Source organism: Tamandua tetradactyla, chromosome 18, assembly GCF_023851605.1.
Source record: "Tamandua tetradactyla isolate mTamTet1 chromosome 18, mTamTet1.pri, whole genome shotgun sequence".
Taxonomy (NCBI): domain Eukaryota; kingdom Metazoa; phylum Chordata; class Mammalia; order Pilosa; family Myrmecophagidae; genus Tamandua; species Tamandua tetradactyla.
Window position 1 is genome coordinate 71,068,608 of NC_135344.1, and position 16,904 is coordinate 71,085,511.

At 41.5% G+C, this 16,904-nt stretch overlaps 1 protein-coding gene across 8 annotated transcripts in view; it reads left to right on the plus strand.

The window, feature by feature from the left end:
• PTPRM (protein tyrosine phosphatase receptor type M) overlaps positions 1-16,904 on the plus strand; it is an 823,739-nt gene that overhangs the window by 93,514 nt on the left and 713,321 nt on the right. For 3 of the 8 annotated variants that reach the window (XM_077135945.1, XM_077135950.1, XM_077135949.1), the window contains exon 1: positions 1,150-5,932. The exons of 2 other annotated variants lie outside the window; for them this stretch is intronic. In XM_077135945.1, the coding sequence (XP_076992060.1) occupies positions 5,848-5,932 (85 nt within the window). In that variant the 5' untranslated portion in view covers positions 1,150-5,847. Of the gene's footprint in view, positions 1-1,149; positions 5,933-16,904 lie in introns of those variants that run through there. 3 more of the 8 variants (XM_077135952.1, XM_077135951.1, XM_077135953.1) reach the window with 1 other exon arrangement.

The following is a 16,904-nucleotide window of genomic DNA, read 5'->3' on the forward strand; positions in this document are numbered from 1 at the left end:
GGCAAGCTCTGTAGTCATGGGTAGGGGGGCTGTTCTTGGAGAAGGTCATGAGTGGTCCAGAGGGTGGGGTGCTAGGCCCAGCTGCCCAGTCCTGAATTAGTGACCACAGAGCCCCCAGACCTAACCATATGTGTGGGAAGACCACACCCTTACAAATCCCATGAGTAGGCATAAACTTCTCAGTCTTCATATATCTGCCCCTGATTGTTTTCAACTAAATTAAAGTTTTGCAGTACTGATGACCAGTTTATTGGTGAGCCTGCCTAAAAACAAAGTTTCATCAAAATGGGACTTTGGATCATTGAGCGTATACTTATTGGGCAAGTGTAATATACACAAGGCCCTGTTCTAGGTATTGGGGACACGGCAGTAACATACCCTCAAAACCAGTGCCTTCCGGAAGCTTCAGTTCAAGCGAGTCAGAGAAACAGCCAGAACAGTCAGTGTTCTGGTCATATTTTGTTTCACCACTAACTGCCCAAATGTAGTGACAGTACCAAGCGTTTTGTTTGTTCTGTTTTCCTCATTGAACTACAGTATAGGAAGGGCTCAGAGGGAAAGGCTGAGCTTTGCTTCTCTTGGCATCCGCTGGGGCAATTCACCCAGCTTGATTTGCAGGGCTCAGTGCAAAATGAAAATGAGTGATCCCTTGTTCAGAAACAGGGGGGAGTGGAAGGGGGGTGCCTTTAGAGTTTCTAGAATATAAAACAATTTTCATTTCTTCCCAGGTCTCCTTCTCCACCTCTCCTGGAGATTTTATTCCCTGCACAATGTTGGGGCCCCTTGGGCCTGGAGTGCCTGTTGAGTGAGTGCACAGGCACCTGGGGACTGTGTACCTCACACTCCCTCAACCCCTCCTGCCCCAGAAAGAAAAGCATGCCCTGGCTGGGATAGGGATGTCAATCCAGGCTTCGCCCTTTCCTGGGACACCCTTCCACACCCCAACCCAATCCACTGTTCATTGGCAACCCTCAAGGAATTGCAGCCTCTCTGCTGTACCTGTCTGGTGCCTGGATGAGGATGAATGGATGAGAGCATGCATCCTTTGTGTATGATGTGGCCAGCCCAGGTGGGGATGGTGGATTCTGCCCACCACCAAGGGCAGAGGACGACAGCAGTGAGTGGGTGGGGGTGGGTCTGGAGAGCTTGGGTAGGTCGGGGTACCAGAGTATGGGGAGGCAGGCAGCTGAGGACCTGCCCCAGGAAGGCAGGAGAGCTTGTGAGCCAGCCTCCAAGTCCCTGACACATCAGGCTTCATTTACAAAGCACAAAGTGAAATATACAACTATTAATCATTTTAATACAGTGCCCACAGAGCATTAATCCCAAGTGCTGACTGCAGCCCAGGAAGCCAGCCCTGGGCTAGAGGAGGTGCTCCCAAGGCCTTGTCACTGTATCTCCTAAGGCCTGCTGGTAAGTACTGCTGGCTGCTGGCCACCAGCTCAGCCCGGGCTCACATGGGGTGGAAGAAAGGGATTGGCTTCTCTCCCAGTGGCGTGGCCTGCCCTGCAGTGTGGTAGCTGGGGTCTAAGAGTGAGCATCCGAGAGTGAGCCTGGCAGAAGCTGTTCGGCACCTCATGCTCTGGCTTTGGACATCACATGGTGTCACTTTCACCACACTCTGTTGGTTAAGGCAACTGCAAAGGCCCACCCAGGCTCAAGGGAAGGAAGCAAACACCCCTCTGCTTGATGGGGAAGGGTGCTGTCCTTGAAGAACATGTGTTGGAGACATCTTCTTAGAAAATATAATCTGTCATGGTAGGATGGAGTAATAGATGTGTGTGTGTGTGTGTGTGTGTGTGTATGAGATGGGGATAAATGCTGTTGAAAGAAATAAAGCAGAGAAAGGGAGAAAAGGTGTGTGGGTCAGGGAGAAGGTGTTCTCCAGCATTAGTGTGGTCAGGTAATACCTGGTTGACATTTTCAGAAAATTAGAAATGGAGCCATGTAGATATATGGGGAAAGGGTGCCGCAGGCATTGGAGAGCACTCGGAGCCTGTCTGGGTGGATTAGGAGAGCAGGGAGGTGGAAGCAAAGCAAGAGCAGCAGAGGATAGTAGGAGCAAGTTCCAAAAGGGGCTATCCCCTGAAGACTTGTGGGACACTATCGGGCCTTACTGGGATATGGGAGGCCACTGAAGGGTTTCAGTCATGGCCATGTGAACTCACCCTTTAAAAGGATCCCTCTGGCTGCTCTTGATAGAAGAGCTCGTGCAGGGGCTGTGGAAGCAGGAATACCCATTAGGAATCTATGGAAGTATTCAGTGCAAGAGTTGGTAGTTATCAAGACCAGTTGGTAGATGCAGTGATGAGAAGTGATTAGTCTCTGAATATATTTTTAAGGGTCTCACCATTAGGATTTGGTAACAACTGGATATGAATTCTGAGAGGACTGGGCCAATAGTGACTCCCAGGCTTTTTAACCTGAGGACCTGGATTGCTGGTGTTTCCATGAACTGAGATGTCAAAGATTGTGGAACAGGTTTGGGAGATGGAGTATGGTGGGCAAACCAAGAGTTTGGCATGTGCACAAGTGTGACATGCCTAATAGCTATCCAAGTGGAGGCACTGAGTATGCAAGTGAACCGACAGGCTGGTGTCCACGGAAGAGGTCTTGACAGGGGGATAATAACTGGGAAATTAGCAGCATGAGCTCAGAGAGTGAATGTACCTCCTGACTGGGGCTCACTCACTCATGGTAGTTTGCCATTAAAGTGGGATACTCTTTTTACACGCAGGCTGATGACTAAGCAGGTGCTATGGCCACATTCCTCCACCTATATATATGGATAGGAGTGATGTTCCTTTCCTTTTCAGGGTGTATGTGTATTTATGTATGTGCATGTGTCTTCGCATGCATGCACGTATGGGTAAGTATTACATTCTAGAATTCTCAGCCGAGATCCTTCCTTAGAGCTGCTACACCATCTTCCCTCTTGCTTTTGCTTATCTAGGTTTTTAAGCTGTTCAAATTTTCATTTGAATAGATATGTAGATATTTTATCTGCATTGACTTATAAATTTGGCCAGGTGCACTATATATGATTCAGGTTCCATCTTCAATAGGGTTTCAAAGATTGGGAGATCAAATTGATTGTCCCTCTGCGTGATCTGACTCCTTTTGAATATATTGCATTTAAAATAGCATTTTAATTAGGATATTTGGAGCCATTACTTGGGCTCAGTATGCTTACCCTACCCTATACTGGAATCAAGGTTTATGGAATAACTCTAACTTTTGTTAATATTCTATGAATCATGGGTGGTACATATTCTATTAGATTTTAAAAATGAGATAAATTGATTGATGGCTAAATGATAGGATGTGCTTTGATCTCAGGAGAAAGACATGCCATCAAGTATTTTAAAGATGTCATTAAAATACATTTCACTAAATGGAAAATGTTTTAATAAAAAAGAAAAAACTTGCTAAGAGGCAAAGTTATTATCTCAAGTTTTGGTTAAAAGGCATTTTCTTGCTTAGTAGCTTACAAAAAAGGCTTTCAGACATTATGTTCTGGTTCCAGAGCAGTCAGTAGAATTCCCAAAGGCACTGACTGTTTGGAAGAGCAGAGAGGAAAGGTATTAAAAGGAAGTCAAAACCAGGAACTAGGGTGCAAGGGTGGTTCCATGGTAGAATTCTCCCCTGCCATGCGGGAGACCCGGATTCCATACCTGGCCCATGCACTTCACAAAAACAAACAAACAAAAGTTCAACAAACGGTGCCTCAATAATGGGGTGCTCACATGGAAAAAGAATGAAACGTGACCCGTGCCATACAGCATACGGAAAACAAACAAACAAGCAAAGCAGGGACTAATGAGCTCATTTTGGGACAGGCCTGGAGGCTGTGAGCGAGTACAGGTGCACACTAATTGTTTGGCGCTGAGGCCCAGTTTTAGTAAACAATACCAGGGACTAACACTATTAATATGCCCAGCTGAGAGGAAATTAAGCACAGTTGCTTGACTGATGATGCCAAACAGTTTCAGGTGCTAGAATTTCATTATAAACTAAGTGGCACGTCTCTCACCATACTATTTACATTTTGTGTCAGGTATTTCGAATTAATCACGGGCCTAATTAATAGTTGTAATTAGATTACCATTTTATGATGCTCCACAATGTAACAGAATGTGAAGAAGCGAGAAAAATGAGGAGGGCCACGCAGATCTGTATAATGAATGTTTCCTGGGCCGTGTGAGACTTATTATAAGAGATTGGCCGTCAGGTTGATGTACTGAGGCTGTAGTACACATCTCTTCTTAGAAGAGTGGAAAAGGGAACGAATTTAATGGAGAATTGGCCTCTCCTTGGACCTTCAGTTATCCAGCCACCAAAAGTGAATTATTTTATGAGGATTGTATTGTTACAGTCCTTCTAGTTTAAGTAATACCAAGATTGCTTTTGATAATTTGTGAAGAAACCAGAAGCAAATGTGTGGTTTTACAGCCCTTAAAATTTTAATCGAGTTAATGATCAGTATGTGTAATGAACTAACAAAAAAGGAAGTTTGGCGTTTTAGAACGCTAATGAATTATTGAGTACAGAAGATATTTGAAAGAGCTTTTTGAATAGTTCTTGTTACGTTAAAGAGACACTTGGTAAAGTGTCCATGAGCTGGCAGGGAAAAGACATTTGCATGGAAGTCACTTTTCAACTCTGGCTCGCCCTGGAATGATTTCAAATGATTGCATAATGAGGGCAAAAAAAGTTGCAGGGTTTCATATAAACTGCATGCTACTTAATAAATTATTCATGTTAGCCCAAAGGTATAATTATTCAGTGAAATGAGAACTAAGAAAATTAGTTCCATATTAATGTTTATTTATACTGATTTTTTTTCTTTGCATACACACGTTTTCCTGCTAGACGTAATCTAAGGCAATCCGTGTACCTACCAACATTTCCTACTGGAATGTTGAATCTGGTTGGAATTCCTGGGGTCACTTGCATTTATCCTTTTTTATGTCTCTGTGGTTGTAATTTGTTTGCTTTTAAAAGGGCAGTAGCTTCTTTCATATAAAAAAGGGAAATCAAACTCTCATGAAAGCCGCCCTCCTTCACAGGACGGAGCAGTACGGAATTTTACTGCATACGTGCGGGCAAACCTTCCCATTGCCAAATGTCCTCCACTTCTGCTCTGGTATACGGAATCATAATGACACCGTTTGGCTTCGTGGCACTGGTGATTTCCCTCATTTCTCCCACTTTCACCACGTGTAACTGTTCTCCCCTAACTTCAGGCCCAAACCATTGTTCTTATCTTTCTTTGTCTTAATTGTTATCATTTAGCTCGTAATTGCAACAGTACTTAACACATTTTAATTAACTTTCCTTTGCTTCTTTCCTTGACCCCTGGAGTCTGGCCTCTGAACAATAGCCCTTGTGATTCTTGTAAAACAGGAGTCAGAGCGTTTGCCCAGAACCTCCCAACACTTCCTTTTCTCAGAGTGAGAACTCCCAGCCTGGGAGTTCCTGCACAGTCTGTTCCATCACCACCGTGCCATCATCTTCCATCCTTCTGCCCTCCCCCGCTGGCCTCCCTCCTGCAGTGGAGCCTGAGGTCTCCTCCCTCTTGAATCTCTGCAGACATCTCTCCTCTCAAAGAGGCACCCTCCTGCGCACCACACCTGCCCCCCAGGGTCCCAGGCCCTCTTTACCCTGCTCCCCTTTCTTTCGCTTCTAGCATACAATATAATCTCTCTTTTTATTTTGTTTCTGGTTTATCGCTTATCTCCCTGCTTGGATATGGGGACTTTGTTTCTTTTGTTTAGTGATGCACGCCAAGTGTCTTAGAACACTGCCTCACCCAGTGAGAACTCTAAATATTCGTTGAATGAATGAATGAATAATCTCTCTTCTGTGCACGTACTGGATCTGCTGCCCCTAAGAGTGCCAAATGCTGTGCTGGGAATATTTGAGAATGAATGTGAGTTACCAGTTAAACCCCTGAAATCTAGGAAAGTAAGGACAGGAAGAAGTGATGCAATTGAAGCAGTGCAACCCCTTGGTAGGCTTGGGGCTAGAATTGGGCAGGGTGGGCCTGCCACCCACTGCCCGGTCAGCCATCCTCCCACCCCGCCGTGGTTACAGGTGCAGTGGCGGCAGGGACGAGCCGGTGAGAACCACACACGGTGGCCTGGTGGGCGTTGGAATCCTGCTTGTGTTCAGCATGAGGGAATTTCATGGGCTACATTTGCACGTCTGTGTGGACACACATTGCTTCTAGAGCAGTGGTGATTACTGTACTGCGATTGATCTTCAGAGCATGTGTTTACCTCCCGGGAGACTAGGTCAGGGTTTGCTGGGGAAGTTTTACCAGCAGGAAGTAGTGAAGCAGAGGAAATTTCTGGAAGAGTTAAATGTCAGGGATAAGGCTAAAAGGCAATGAGCTGAATCTTGAGTTTCAGTGACCTTCTCCGTAGACCACCTCACTCTTCCCCTGTGCCTTGAATGTCTCTCCAAGGCACACGTGAAAACCTTAGGGTAGCCTTAGGGGAAAAAGGGGTTCTAGCCCATGCTGTAATTTTAATCTAAGAGAGGTTTGAATGACCTCATAGACTATTTCAACATCACTCTAGAAAACCATACTGTCCAATAGAAATATCATGAGCCACATTGATCATTTAAGATTTTCCGGTAGGCAGATGCTAAAAATTTAAAAAGTTTAAATGTATTTTAATGATATATTTTAATGTTTTATTGAACCTCGAATTATCAAAAATATTATCATTTCAAGTTGTAGTCAATATAAAATTATTAATGAGGTATTTTACATTCTTTTTCTCTTCTACTAGATCTTTGAAGTTTGGTGTGTATTTTATACTTACATCTCAATTTAGACTGCCACATTTTAAAAACTCAATTACATGGGTGGGTGGGAGCTGACTACCTATGGGCCAGTGCGGCTGTAAAGAGTTTGTGATAAGATAAAAGCTTGTTACATAGAGAATCTCTATGTAAAAATCTCCCCTTTTTTTGATAAGAAAAGAATTGTTTTGATTCAAGGTATATTTTCAGTCTATAAAATATATGGTAGCACACCTGGTGGTAGAAGTTCAGAATATGGGACACAGAAAGAAAATACATGCATTACTCTGTAGATGATCATGATCATAATTAATAGTTTTGACAATTGTATTTCCCTTTAAAGATTGGTAAATCAAGCAGCATCAATATCTCCAGGATAAGCAGAGAAGAACAGAACTGGGATCTATCTATCTATGTATCTCTCTATGTATCTCTCTGTGTATCTCTCTCTCTCTCTTTCTCTTTCGATCTATCTATCTATCTACACGTAGCAGTTCATAACTGCTTTTAATTTTGCTACAAGAGACTTTATGAATTACTGATCTTTTTTATTTAGCAACATTATTATCATTTCAAAATTGAGCTGAATAACTGTTAAACAAAGTTGAAAAAGTGATCAGACTTCAACTAGAGATATGAATGAAGCTGCTCTGGATAGGACTAAGGTAAATCAGAATATAGAGTAAAGGATGATATGGTCCATATTTTGAAACTTCAGCTTCTGTGTGAGACTAAAGGGAGAGATGTTTATTTTGTGCAAAATTTATATTTTGGGTAGTCCATTATCTAATTTAACTAGTATGGTCAGTTTATTCAAACACCATAATTACATGGAATCTTGAATAGGATGTGAGGTCTTGGTTTGTACAGGTTAGTGTGATGCCCCAATATATCCCAGAATAATTTGGACAGAGAATAAAAAAGTATTTGCAAAGTCCCGCTGGGGGATTGGGGAGATAAAAGAAAATGCAGAAGTTCTGAATTCCTGATAGTCTCGCAAGCAGTGGGGACAACCAATTCAATAGGCTGGGCACTCATTCTTGGGGTTTGCCCCTATGAAACTTATTCTTACAAAGGAGAAGCTAAACCTACTTATAATTATGCCTAAGAGTCACCGCCAAAGAACCTCTTTTGTTGCACTGATGTGGCCTCTCTCTCTAAGCCAACTTGGCAGGTGAACTCACTGCCCTCCCCCCTATGTGGGGCACAACTCCTAGGGGTGTAAATCTCCCTGGGAATGTGGGACAGGACTCTTGGGATGAGCCAGCACCCGGCATCATGGGATTGAGAAAGCCTTCTTGACCAAAAGGGGGAAGAGAGAAATTAGACAAAATAAAGTTTCAGTGGCTGAGAGATTTCAGTCAAGAGGTTGTCCTAGATTATTCTGATGTATTATATAGACATCCCTTTTTAGTTCATCATGTATTGGAGCATCTAGAGGGAAGTACCTGAAACTGTAGAGCTGTGTTCTAGCAGCGTTGATTCTTGAAGACGATTGTATAACAATATCGCTTTTACAGCATGACTGGGTGATTGTGAAACCTTGTGTCTGATGTTCCTTTTGTCCAGGGTATGGACAGATGATTAAAAAAAATAAGGATAAAAATAAATAATAGGAGGAATAAGGAGTAAAAAAATTGGATAGATGGGAATACTAGTGACCAATGAAAGGGAGGGGTAAGGGGTTTGGGCTGTACGCATTTTTTCTTTTCTCTTTTTATTTCTTTTTCTGAAGTGATGCAAATGTTCTAAAAATGATCTTGGTGATGAATACACAGCTATGTGATGATATTATGAGCCACTGATTTTATACTATGGATGGACCGTGTGTGTGTGAAGATTTTCAATAAAAATATAAAAATAAAACTAAGCTGAAGCTTTTATACATCTTTGATTGTTCCAAGGAATTTTAACAACTAAATGCCCAAAATGATTTCTGAAGATACTATTGGAAAGGATGCTTTTGGTGCCGGCCAGTGTAATTTGATAACTATTAGAAGATGACTGGAAGTTGTAAGACCTACTGAGAATCTTATACTGGTGTTTGATCCCTGTTCTAGTTTGTAAGCTGCTGGAATGTGATATACCAGAACTGGAATGGCTTTTAAAAAGGGGAATTTATTAAGTTGCAAGTTTACAGTTCTAAGGCTGTGAGAACATCCAAATTAAGGGAAGGTTATGGAAATGTGCAAGTTGAGGCATCCAGGGAAAGATACTTGGGTTCAAGAAGGCTGTTGATGTCAAGGGTTTCTTTCTCTGCTGGTAAGGTACATGGGGACGTCTGCTAGTTTCTCTCCAAGAATCCTCAACAGCTTCCCTGGGGCTCTGTCCATTCTGCTGGCTCTGTTGGATCTGGTGGCACTAAAGTTTTTACCAAAATAGTTCCCTCTTAAAAGAGTCCAGTAAACAACCCCACCTTGAATGGGTGGAGACACATCTCCATGGAAACCATCTAGTCAAAAGTTACCACCCAAATTGGGTGGGTCACATCTCCATGGAAACAATCAAAAAGTTCCCACCCAGCAATAATGAATGAGGATTAAGGAACTTGGCTTTTCTGGGGGTATGTAACAGATTTAAACTGGCACAATCCCCATGATAAATAAGATGAAGAAGAAGGTAGTTCTTGAAATGAAGAGTAAATTAAAGTTTTAGTTTTCAATTTTCTGAGCAAAACGAGGATTTTGTTTTGATTCTGACATAAAAGTGTTAAAGTTAAAAGCATTTAAACATGAACGAATCTCTGGGTTTTGGGGTTCCCTTTCGCATTGGGGCTTCTTTCTAGTCTATTTTTTTTTTTAATAGCATGTACCTCCTTATGCTGTTTCCCACTTTCCATCCCCAATGCAGGGAGACAAGTAATTATATTCACACCAGCTAAATGTCTAGTCAAATACCAAGGCAAAACTGAGTTGACTTGTGTGGAACTGAATTTAAAAATATTTGATAGAATATTGCTTCCGTCCCTGAATACTTGTCGGCTTGCATTTATTGCAGTTGCTTCCATTACCAGCATGTGTGCTTTAGTCCCAAGAGACTTTTTCCCCTGTCTCTTTTCTCTTTTCTTCCTCCTGACTATGTAACTCTGGCTTCTGAGGGGTCACAGTCTAGCAATTATTTCTTTTGTCACTTTCAATTAGAAAAAATATAATAGTCTAAACTCAGAACTGTATGTGTGTTATACTAGGCAACTCTCCTTTTAGAGGCAGTATTTATATTGTAAAATAGAGGAGTGTTTTATTAGTTTGGCAAATGCAATATATAACAATATAGAATATATGGCCATTATTATTTATAAATAATAATATATTAATAAATATATATTATTATGTGCCCTCCAAAAGTTTTTTGATTTAGAGAAAATGAGTGATGCATTTGTAAATCAGTTAATTGTTAAACTGTTAAATATACAATTGACTATGGCAGTTGACCCAAGTCTTGCACTGGGGTTGTTATAGCTCAGTAGAGAGAAGGGAAAAAAAAAGAAAGCCAGATTTTTTTTTCAAAGCCCATAAAATTATTTTAGTTTTTGAAGTTTTTCTTGATTAAAAAACAAACAAATAAACAAATATAAAACTTGAAATGCAGTCGAAGGCAAGAATTTTATAAGATAAAGCTCCTTTTCTTGGCTGGTGTCACAAAGCCCATAAAACTACACACGTGGTGGAGTGTGTGAAAGCCTCATTCATTCGTGGTAAGGTTAAGAGAGGAAGGTGGTCATTTGCAAAACACTTGTAAATGTCCTTGCTTAGGAAAGAAGCTGCCCATCAAAGTCATCAACCTGAATTTATTCAGGTAAGAATCATTGTTTTTGTAGCATCTCTTCCAAGAATGCATTTTTATAAAACAAAGTTCACCAACCCAACCACTGTTGGAACCCATATTCACTGAAGACGGTGAAGTGGCCCCTCTAATGCAGAGTGTTAGTATGTAGAGAGCAAAGTGTGTATCTATAATTTGTGTATAAGGTACCAGTGAAATTTAGCAAATTGTAATTTGTCTTTTAGAAAGGATTCAAGTCTTTAGAAATGTTGAGAAGAGTATATTGCTGGTTAAATGGCCTTTCCTAGTTTAGTCAGCTTAATGACTCTGGAGTTTTACTAAAAGAACAATATTTATTTTACTTTAAACTGTTTAAAAATTAAACAAAGATCTACTTAAGGATGGTGAACTAAAGGCATTTTGGTACTTTTTTTTTCCTGAGAAGCAGACAAAAGGAACAAAAATAATGAAAGACAAACAAGAGAATGCAGTCTTACGTTAAATAGCTACAACCTCAAATCATGGACTGCATATAGTGAGATTTGGGCCAAAGAAGCAAGGATGCAATGAATTTACAGTCCACACGTTTTGGGCATGGTAGGGATTTCTCAAGTAGACGTCCAGAACATAAATTAAATGACTTTGCTAAAATAAGCAGATAGTAGATGTGGGAGTCCCGCTGTGAAGTCGAGGTCAGACACCCTAGAAAGTCCAGTGAAGTTGAGGTCAGACACCCTAGAAAGCTTGAGGCGGTGGAGTTGGTGGAGGAGAAAGCCACTGTGTAGCGCTGGGTAAATGGTGGACTAAACAACTCCAGAGACCCATATACTCAAAGTCTATGTGAGTGGCGCCCCCTGGAGTCAGGGCCCAACTCGCATGTCCAGCTTGGCCACTGACAGCCTCTTGCTATCTTGCTAAAACGGGAGGCTGCTCAGAGTGAGGCTATTGCAGGAGGGCCCAATGGAGAGCCTGTGGCATAAGGGACTTCTCTTTAAGCCACACTGACTCTCTGCTTAGGCTGAAAGGATTATACCAAACACTTGAATAAGAAATACTGCCAGGGTAGAGTGTCTTTTGGAGATCAAGTGTTGGGCTTAAAGCTTGCTCCTCTTCCTACGTGCTCCTCTAGCATTCCAGCAGGAACACCTTATTGTTAGTCTTGCTCTTTCACAGAGGTGCTGCAGATGAGTAGAAGAACGGAAGGCAGACACAGGATAAAAGGATATATACCAGAAGACCAGTTATGCCACAAACAAAACAGGAATTCAGATTCATAGTTCTTCATAGCTTCAACAGAAAATGACAACTGAGTTTTCTGCCAAGAGTGGTTAAGAGATCATATCATAATATAAGAGAGAAAATAAAGGAAACAGAAAGTATGTGGACCAATCTCAGTAAAGAAATGAAAGGAAAAATAAACCCAGTAGAAAGATGAACTCACATTAGGGAACACACATTAAAACTGGAGAAAATGATGAAACCCCTTTAAACAGACACAGAGGTTAGGTGGAAGCTGAAGAGCTTCTTATGGCTTCTGTTTTCTTTGTAAAGGGGAACAGGAGAAGCATGAAGGGAGAAGGTGGGGGCCATACTGAAAGAAGGGGGTGTGTTCTAGTTTGCTAGCTGCTGGAATGCAACACACGTGAGATGGATTGGCTTTTAATAAAAGGGGATTTATTTTGTTGGTTCTTCAGAGGAAAGGCAGCTAACTTTCCACTGAGGTTCTTTCTTACGTGGAAGGCACAAGATGGTCTCTGCTGGTCTTCTCTCCAGACCTCTGGGTTCCAACAACTTTCCCCGGGGTGACTTCTTTCTGCATCTCCAAAGGCCTGGGCTGAGCTGCAAGTGCTGAGATGAGGAATGCCGAGCTGCTTAAGCTGTGCTACATTGTATTCTCTCATTTAAGCACCAGCCAATTAAGTCAAACGTCACTCATTGCAGCAGACACGCCTCCTAGCCGACTGCAGATGTAATTAGCAACAGATGAGGTTCAGGTACCATTGGCTTGTGTCCACAGCAACAGAACTAGGTATGCTCACCTGGCCAAGTTGACAACTGAATCTAACTAACACAGGGTGGAGCTTGCTTCATGGGAGACTGACAGAGAAGACTAAGGAGTAGCTATACAATGGCCAGGCAGTGCAGAGAGGACAGGTGGGTTTGAGATCATACTTTTATAGGGCAATACTTTTTTCTTCATAGGTATAGATAGGCCACAGTACAGATGAGGGGATAGTAAGTTTTCCAGCGAAGAGAAGTTAAATTCTTTCCAGGTCTACTGTGGTAGGTTCTTCATTCTTTTTCTGTGGATTCCTACAAATGAAGCCAGGCATTACTGTTTTGCTCAGTTAAATGGAAAAGAAATAACTTCTAGTCAGAGTGGTTCAAAAGCACAAGTAGGAAGTACTAAAGACCCAAGTTCTCTCCTTAAAGTGACGCTTCTTTTCTAGATCTAGTGGTGATTTACCAAAAAGAGTGTCATATGTTGACATAGTATTAATAAAAGGTTTAAACAGTGTACTTCTTATAAAAATCTTAACCAAGCTGTATCTTGGAATACAACTGAAATAAACGTAGAGAGAAACATAAAGGAAATCAGTGTTAATAGAAACTCCACTTGGTTAATATTGCAGACTTGAAAAAATTTTATTTTTCTTTAAGGATGTCGTTTATGGAGTCGCTGTATTTGATATTTTCGTTTCAGTTTAGGATCTTCATTTTTCTCTTAGTGTTTTACAAACACTATTTCAGTTGTGCAAATAGTTTGCATTTGAAATTGTCACGCATAATTCACTGGGCAGTGAAACTGATGCTGAAGACACCATGACCCTTCGGGGAAAGCTGAATCGCGTTTGATGTGTGAGAGCCTCATCATCAAGGCATAGCCAAGAATGTCCAAACTTAGATTCCCCAAGCGCCGTCAACTCCACACCTTTTGATGGAAACAAGTATACATACAAGTCACATTCAAAAGTGTGCAGTCTGAAACATTCCTTGGAGTTCTTTAATGTCACCAACTTCTTTTCATTCCAGTGGGGAAGATGGAACAAACATTGACTGTTTGGACGCGTTTTCAGAAGTTTCCTGGTCCTCTTTCCACCTGGTTTAGGACTGCTGAAACCTTTTTATCTGCATCTGGCCCTTCTCCACCCAGGAACCTTTCCAGTTATTCAGCATTGTAGAATTGGCAGTTGGAGGGAAAATTTTTGTTTGCTCTTTAACTCACTGCTTAATTCAGTGTTTCTTCTCTTTTTAATTGTTAAACTGCTTTATTTTGGGCACTGATAGGCCTCAAGGATGAAGACTGAATCTTGTTCTCAAGCTTGTTCTAAACACTGAGAGGCTCAGGAAGCAAAGATATTTTGCATGGCTTACGTTTTCAGGGTATTCTTGGCTATTGGCAAACAAATTATTTATCGTTGCAGTTGTCAGAAAATGCGTTTATCTCTGGATTAGCTTTTTAGATGACAGGTCAGTAGACAGATAATCTCTTGGTTACCTTGGAATCCTAGGATTTAAGGACAAAAAAGTTTGGTGGGTTGGTGATTGATTTCCATCTGTGGGGTATAAGTTTATCCTTTTCCAGTGCTTTGGTGAGCTTAAGTTAACCTCCTATCTCTCTTATACTTGTCCTTTGCCTGATTTATATGTGTATCTGGACTGCAAAGGATGGATGTGAAGAGTTAGTATGCATCCCAAATCAGTATTACAGATCTTTATTTCTCAGCTGTCATACTTCCCCCACCCTCACTGAGATTTCATATCTCAGCTACCTCTTCAAGGAAAAATGATGTCCCACCTGGGCAAGTTTTCTATCAGATGGAAGGTAGTTCTAGTCTGATGTATGCATGTGAAGGATTAAAGAGCATTAGGAGAGCACCAAAACCTCAAGATTTAACTGCACATATTTTACTGGTGACTGTTTTTCTGGTCTGAATTTGCCAGATTAATAAAAAGCTAGAACTATATAAAAGAGATGATTTTTCTTTTTCTGAGAATACTTAAATACTTTTTAGAAAGTACTTTTATGGTTCTGTGAAAGACATTTATAAGTCTGCTAACTAATATTAACTTTCTGCGCTTTGCACAGTTTTGCCAATGAAATCACTGGTAAGCCAAGATGTCCAGCCATGGAAATTCTTTGGGAAACCTTGGGATTTAGACAGCAGCATTTTTTTTTAATTTTATTATAGCTGAGACTTTCTAGACAGAGTGAATTTTATAGAGTGTCAATTCCAAATACCCTTCTCTTTCTCATATTAAGATCTTTCCCTGTCAAATTTGATAACGGTTGTGTAAACATATCATGTCATTTCTAGAAATGCTCTTAGGCAGCCAATGATTTCTAGATTCCTTACAGTTTATAAACCCTACTGGTTCTTCTTTGAATTTGTGCTTTTGGAGTTGTTTGGAGATTAACAAGTGAGTCCTGTAAAGGAAGTATTTTACTTTTTCAGTGGTAATAGTGGAAGCTTGCAAGCAAAAAAAACCACGTGACTATAGGTTTAGCAGCTCAATGTTTCAACTGATACATCATAAAAATTAGTTTTAATATCATTATGTAGTGAAGATGATCCACTGGAACTTAACTTCTTCCCACTCTTCTCTTTCGTAAGAGAAGCAGAAAGTCCATGGTTTAAAAGGGAGTTGATGTTCGCCCCCTTCAGTAAAAGACCTTTTCTTTTCCTGTGGTTGATTAACATCTTCTTCTCTTGTACATCAATTCCACTAAAACAGAGGCTGCTTGTTTATGCCTACTGTGTGATCCTGGTCTTGGCACAAGTTACTCAGCTCGTTCCCGAAAAGACTGGTTCACTCTGTACTTCTTGCTCACTCATTGAGCCTGCTTCTCCCTTGAGGCCTCTCTCTTCCTGGGTCCCTCCCTGAAATGCTCTGGCCTTCCTTGGGTCTCGGCTGAAGCGCTGCCCGGTGGGAGAGTCTCCCCACCCTTGCGCCATGCTCCCCGCATCGTACACCTTGTTCGTCCTCCATGATACTTGTCACTGCCCACACATCCCATTTCTGTTTATTTCTGTTGACTCTGAGCTGAATGCCACCTCCACGAGGATGGGGGTCTGTGTTACTCACTGCCATACTGCTGGGGTCTGCGGGGCAGTTGCTCACTTGATGAGTGAGGGCATAAAGGTTTAGTAGTTGCTCAGTGTGCATTTCTGGAATGAGTGAGTGAATGAGGATTTGGAGCTTAAGGCACTTAAGGGTGACAATGGTTATGACACTGTCCCTTAGGAAAGTAGGTGATGATGTACTGGATAAAGGAAGGCACCCAGCACTAAAAAGGGGGCACTGTGAGGAGGGTGTGCTGAGGAGTTCAGTGAGGCAGCAGGACTTGATGCGCAGGGCTTGAGGTTGGGTGACCAGATGTCTCATTTTCCTCAGCTGATCCTCGTCTTCACCTCTTCTCCGGGCCTCATATTTGATGCATCCTTCTCGAAGGTTTCCCAGTTTGGGTGATAAAGGATATGGCCACCCTGCTTATGGGATTTGACTGCATCCAGGGATGTAGCTTTGCCTATGGGAACTGAATGTGGGAAGCATCATCATGTCGCAGGGGTGGGAAATCTCTTCCCCCAGAGAACTCCTGAACATGTACAGTCCCGGACCAGCAAATGCCGAGGGTGAAGTTGGGCATCATCAGTCAGAGACTTTGACACAGAATTTAGCAGTGACCCAGGGACGAGGGCGAGCTGAGGTCATTCCAAGCTCTGCATGGCCTGAGGAAGTAAATGTCCTCCTCACTCCTCCCCACCCCACCTGGGTCACTGTTAAATTCTGTGTCAAAAGACTCTGAAAGACAATTTGTTGATGCTGGTGGACCTGGTAATAAGGAGCTTGTGTCCTTCAATGGAAAAGCTAAAGAGAAATGACCAGGAATCTGGTTTTATGGAGCAGTTGACATCAGTTAGATATTTAACGGTGGCGGTTCATGATATTTAATTACAACAATGCAGCTGGGTGTTCTCATTTGGAGCAAATGTAGATACCAATCTAAACTTTGCTCTGTACTTTTCACCTTTTCTACTTATTTTTATTACAAAAACAATTTAAGCTTGCTATTACAAGAATTCGTTTCTTTTTTCAATTCCAAACATTTTGATGTTCCTCATGTTAACAGTTTTGTCTTATAAATTTGTACTTACATATGAAGTCCATCCCCTTGTTTTATTTTACAGAAATATGATTATGTCATATGAAGTATTTTAAAAAGTCTTTTTACTTGGGAATATTTCAAAATATCTTGGGGGTGAACACATATTGATCTTTGCTTTTTAAATTGCAGCATAAAATTCTATAGATGAATATAGACTTAT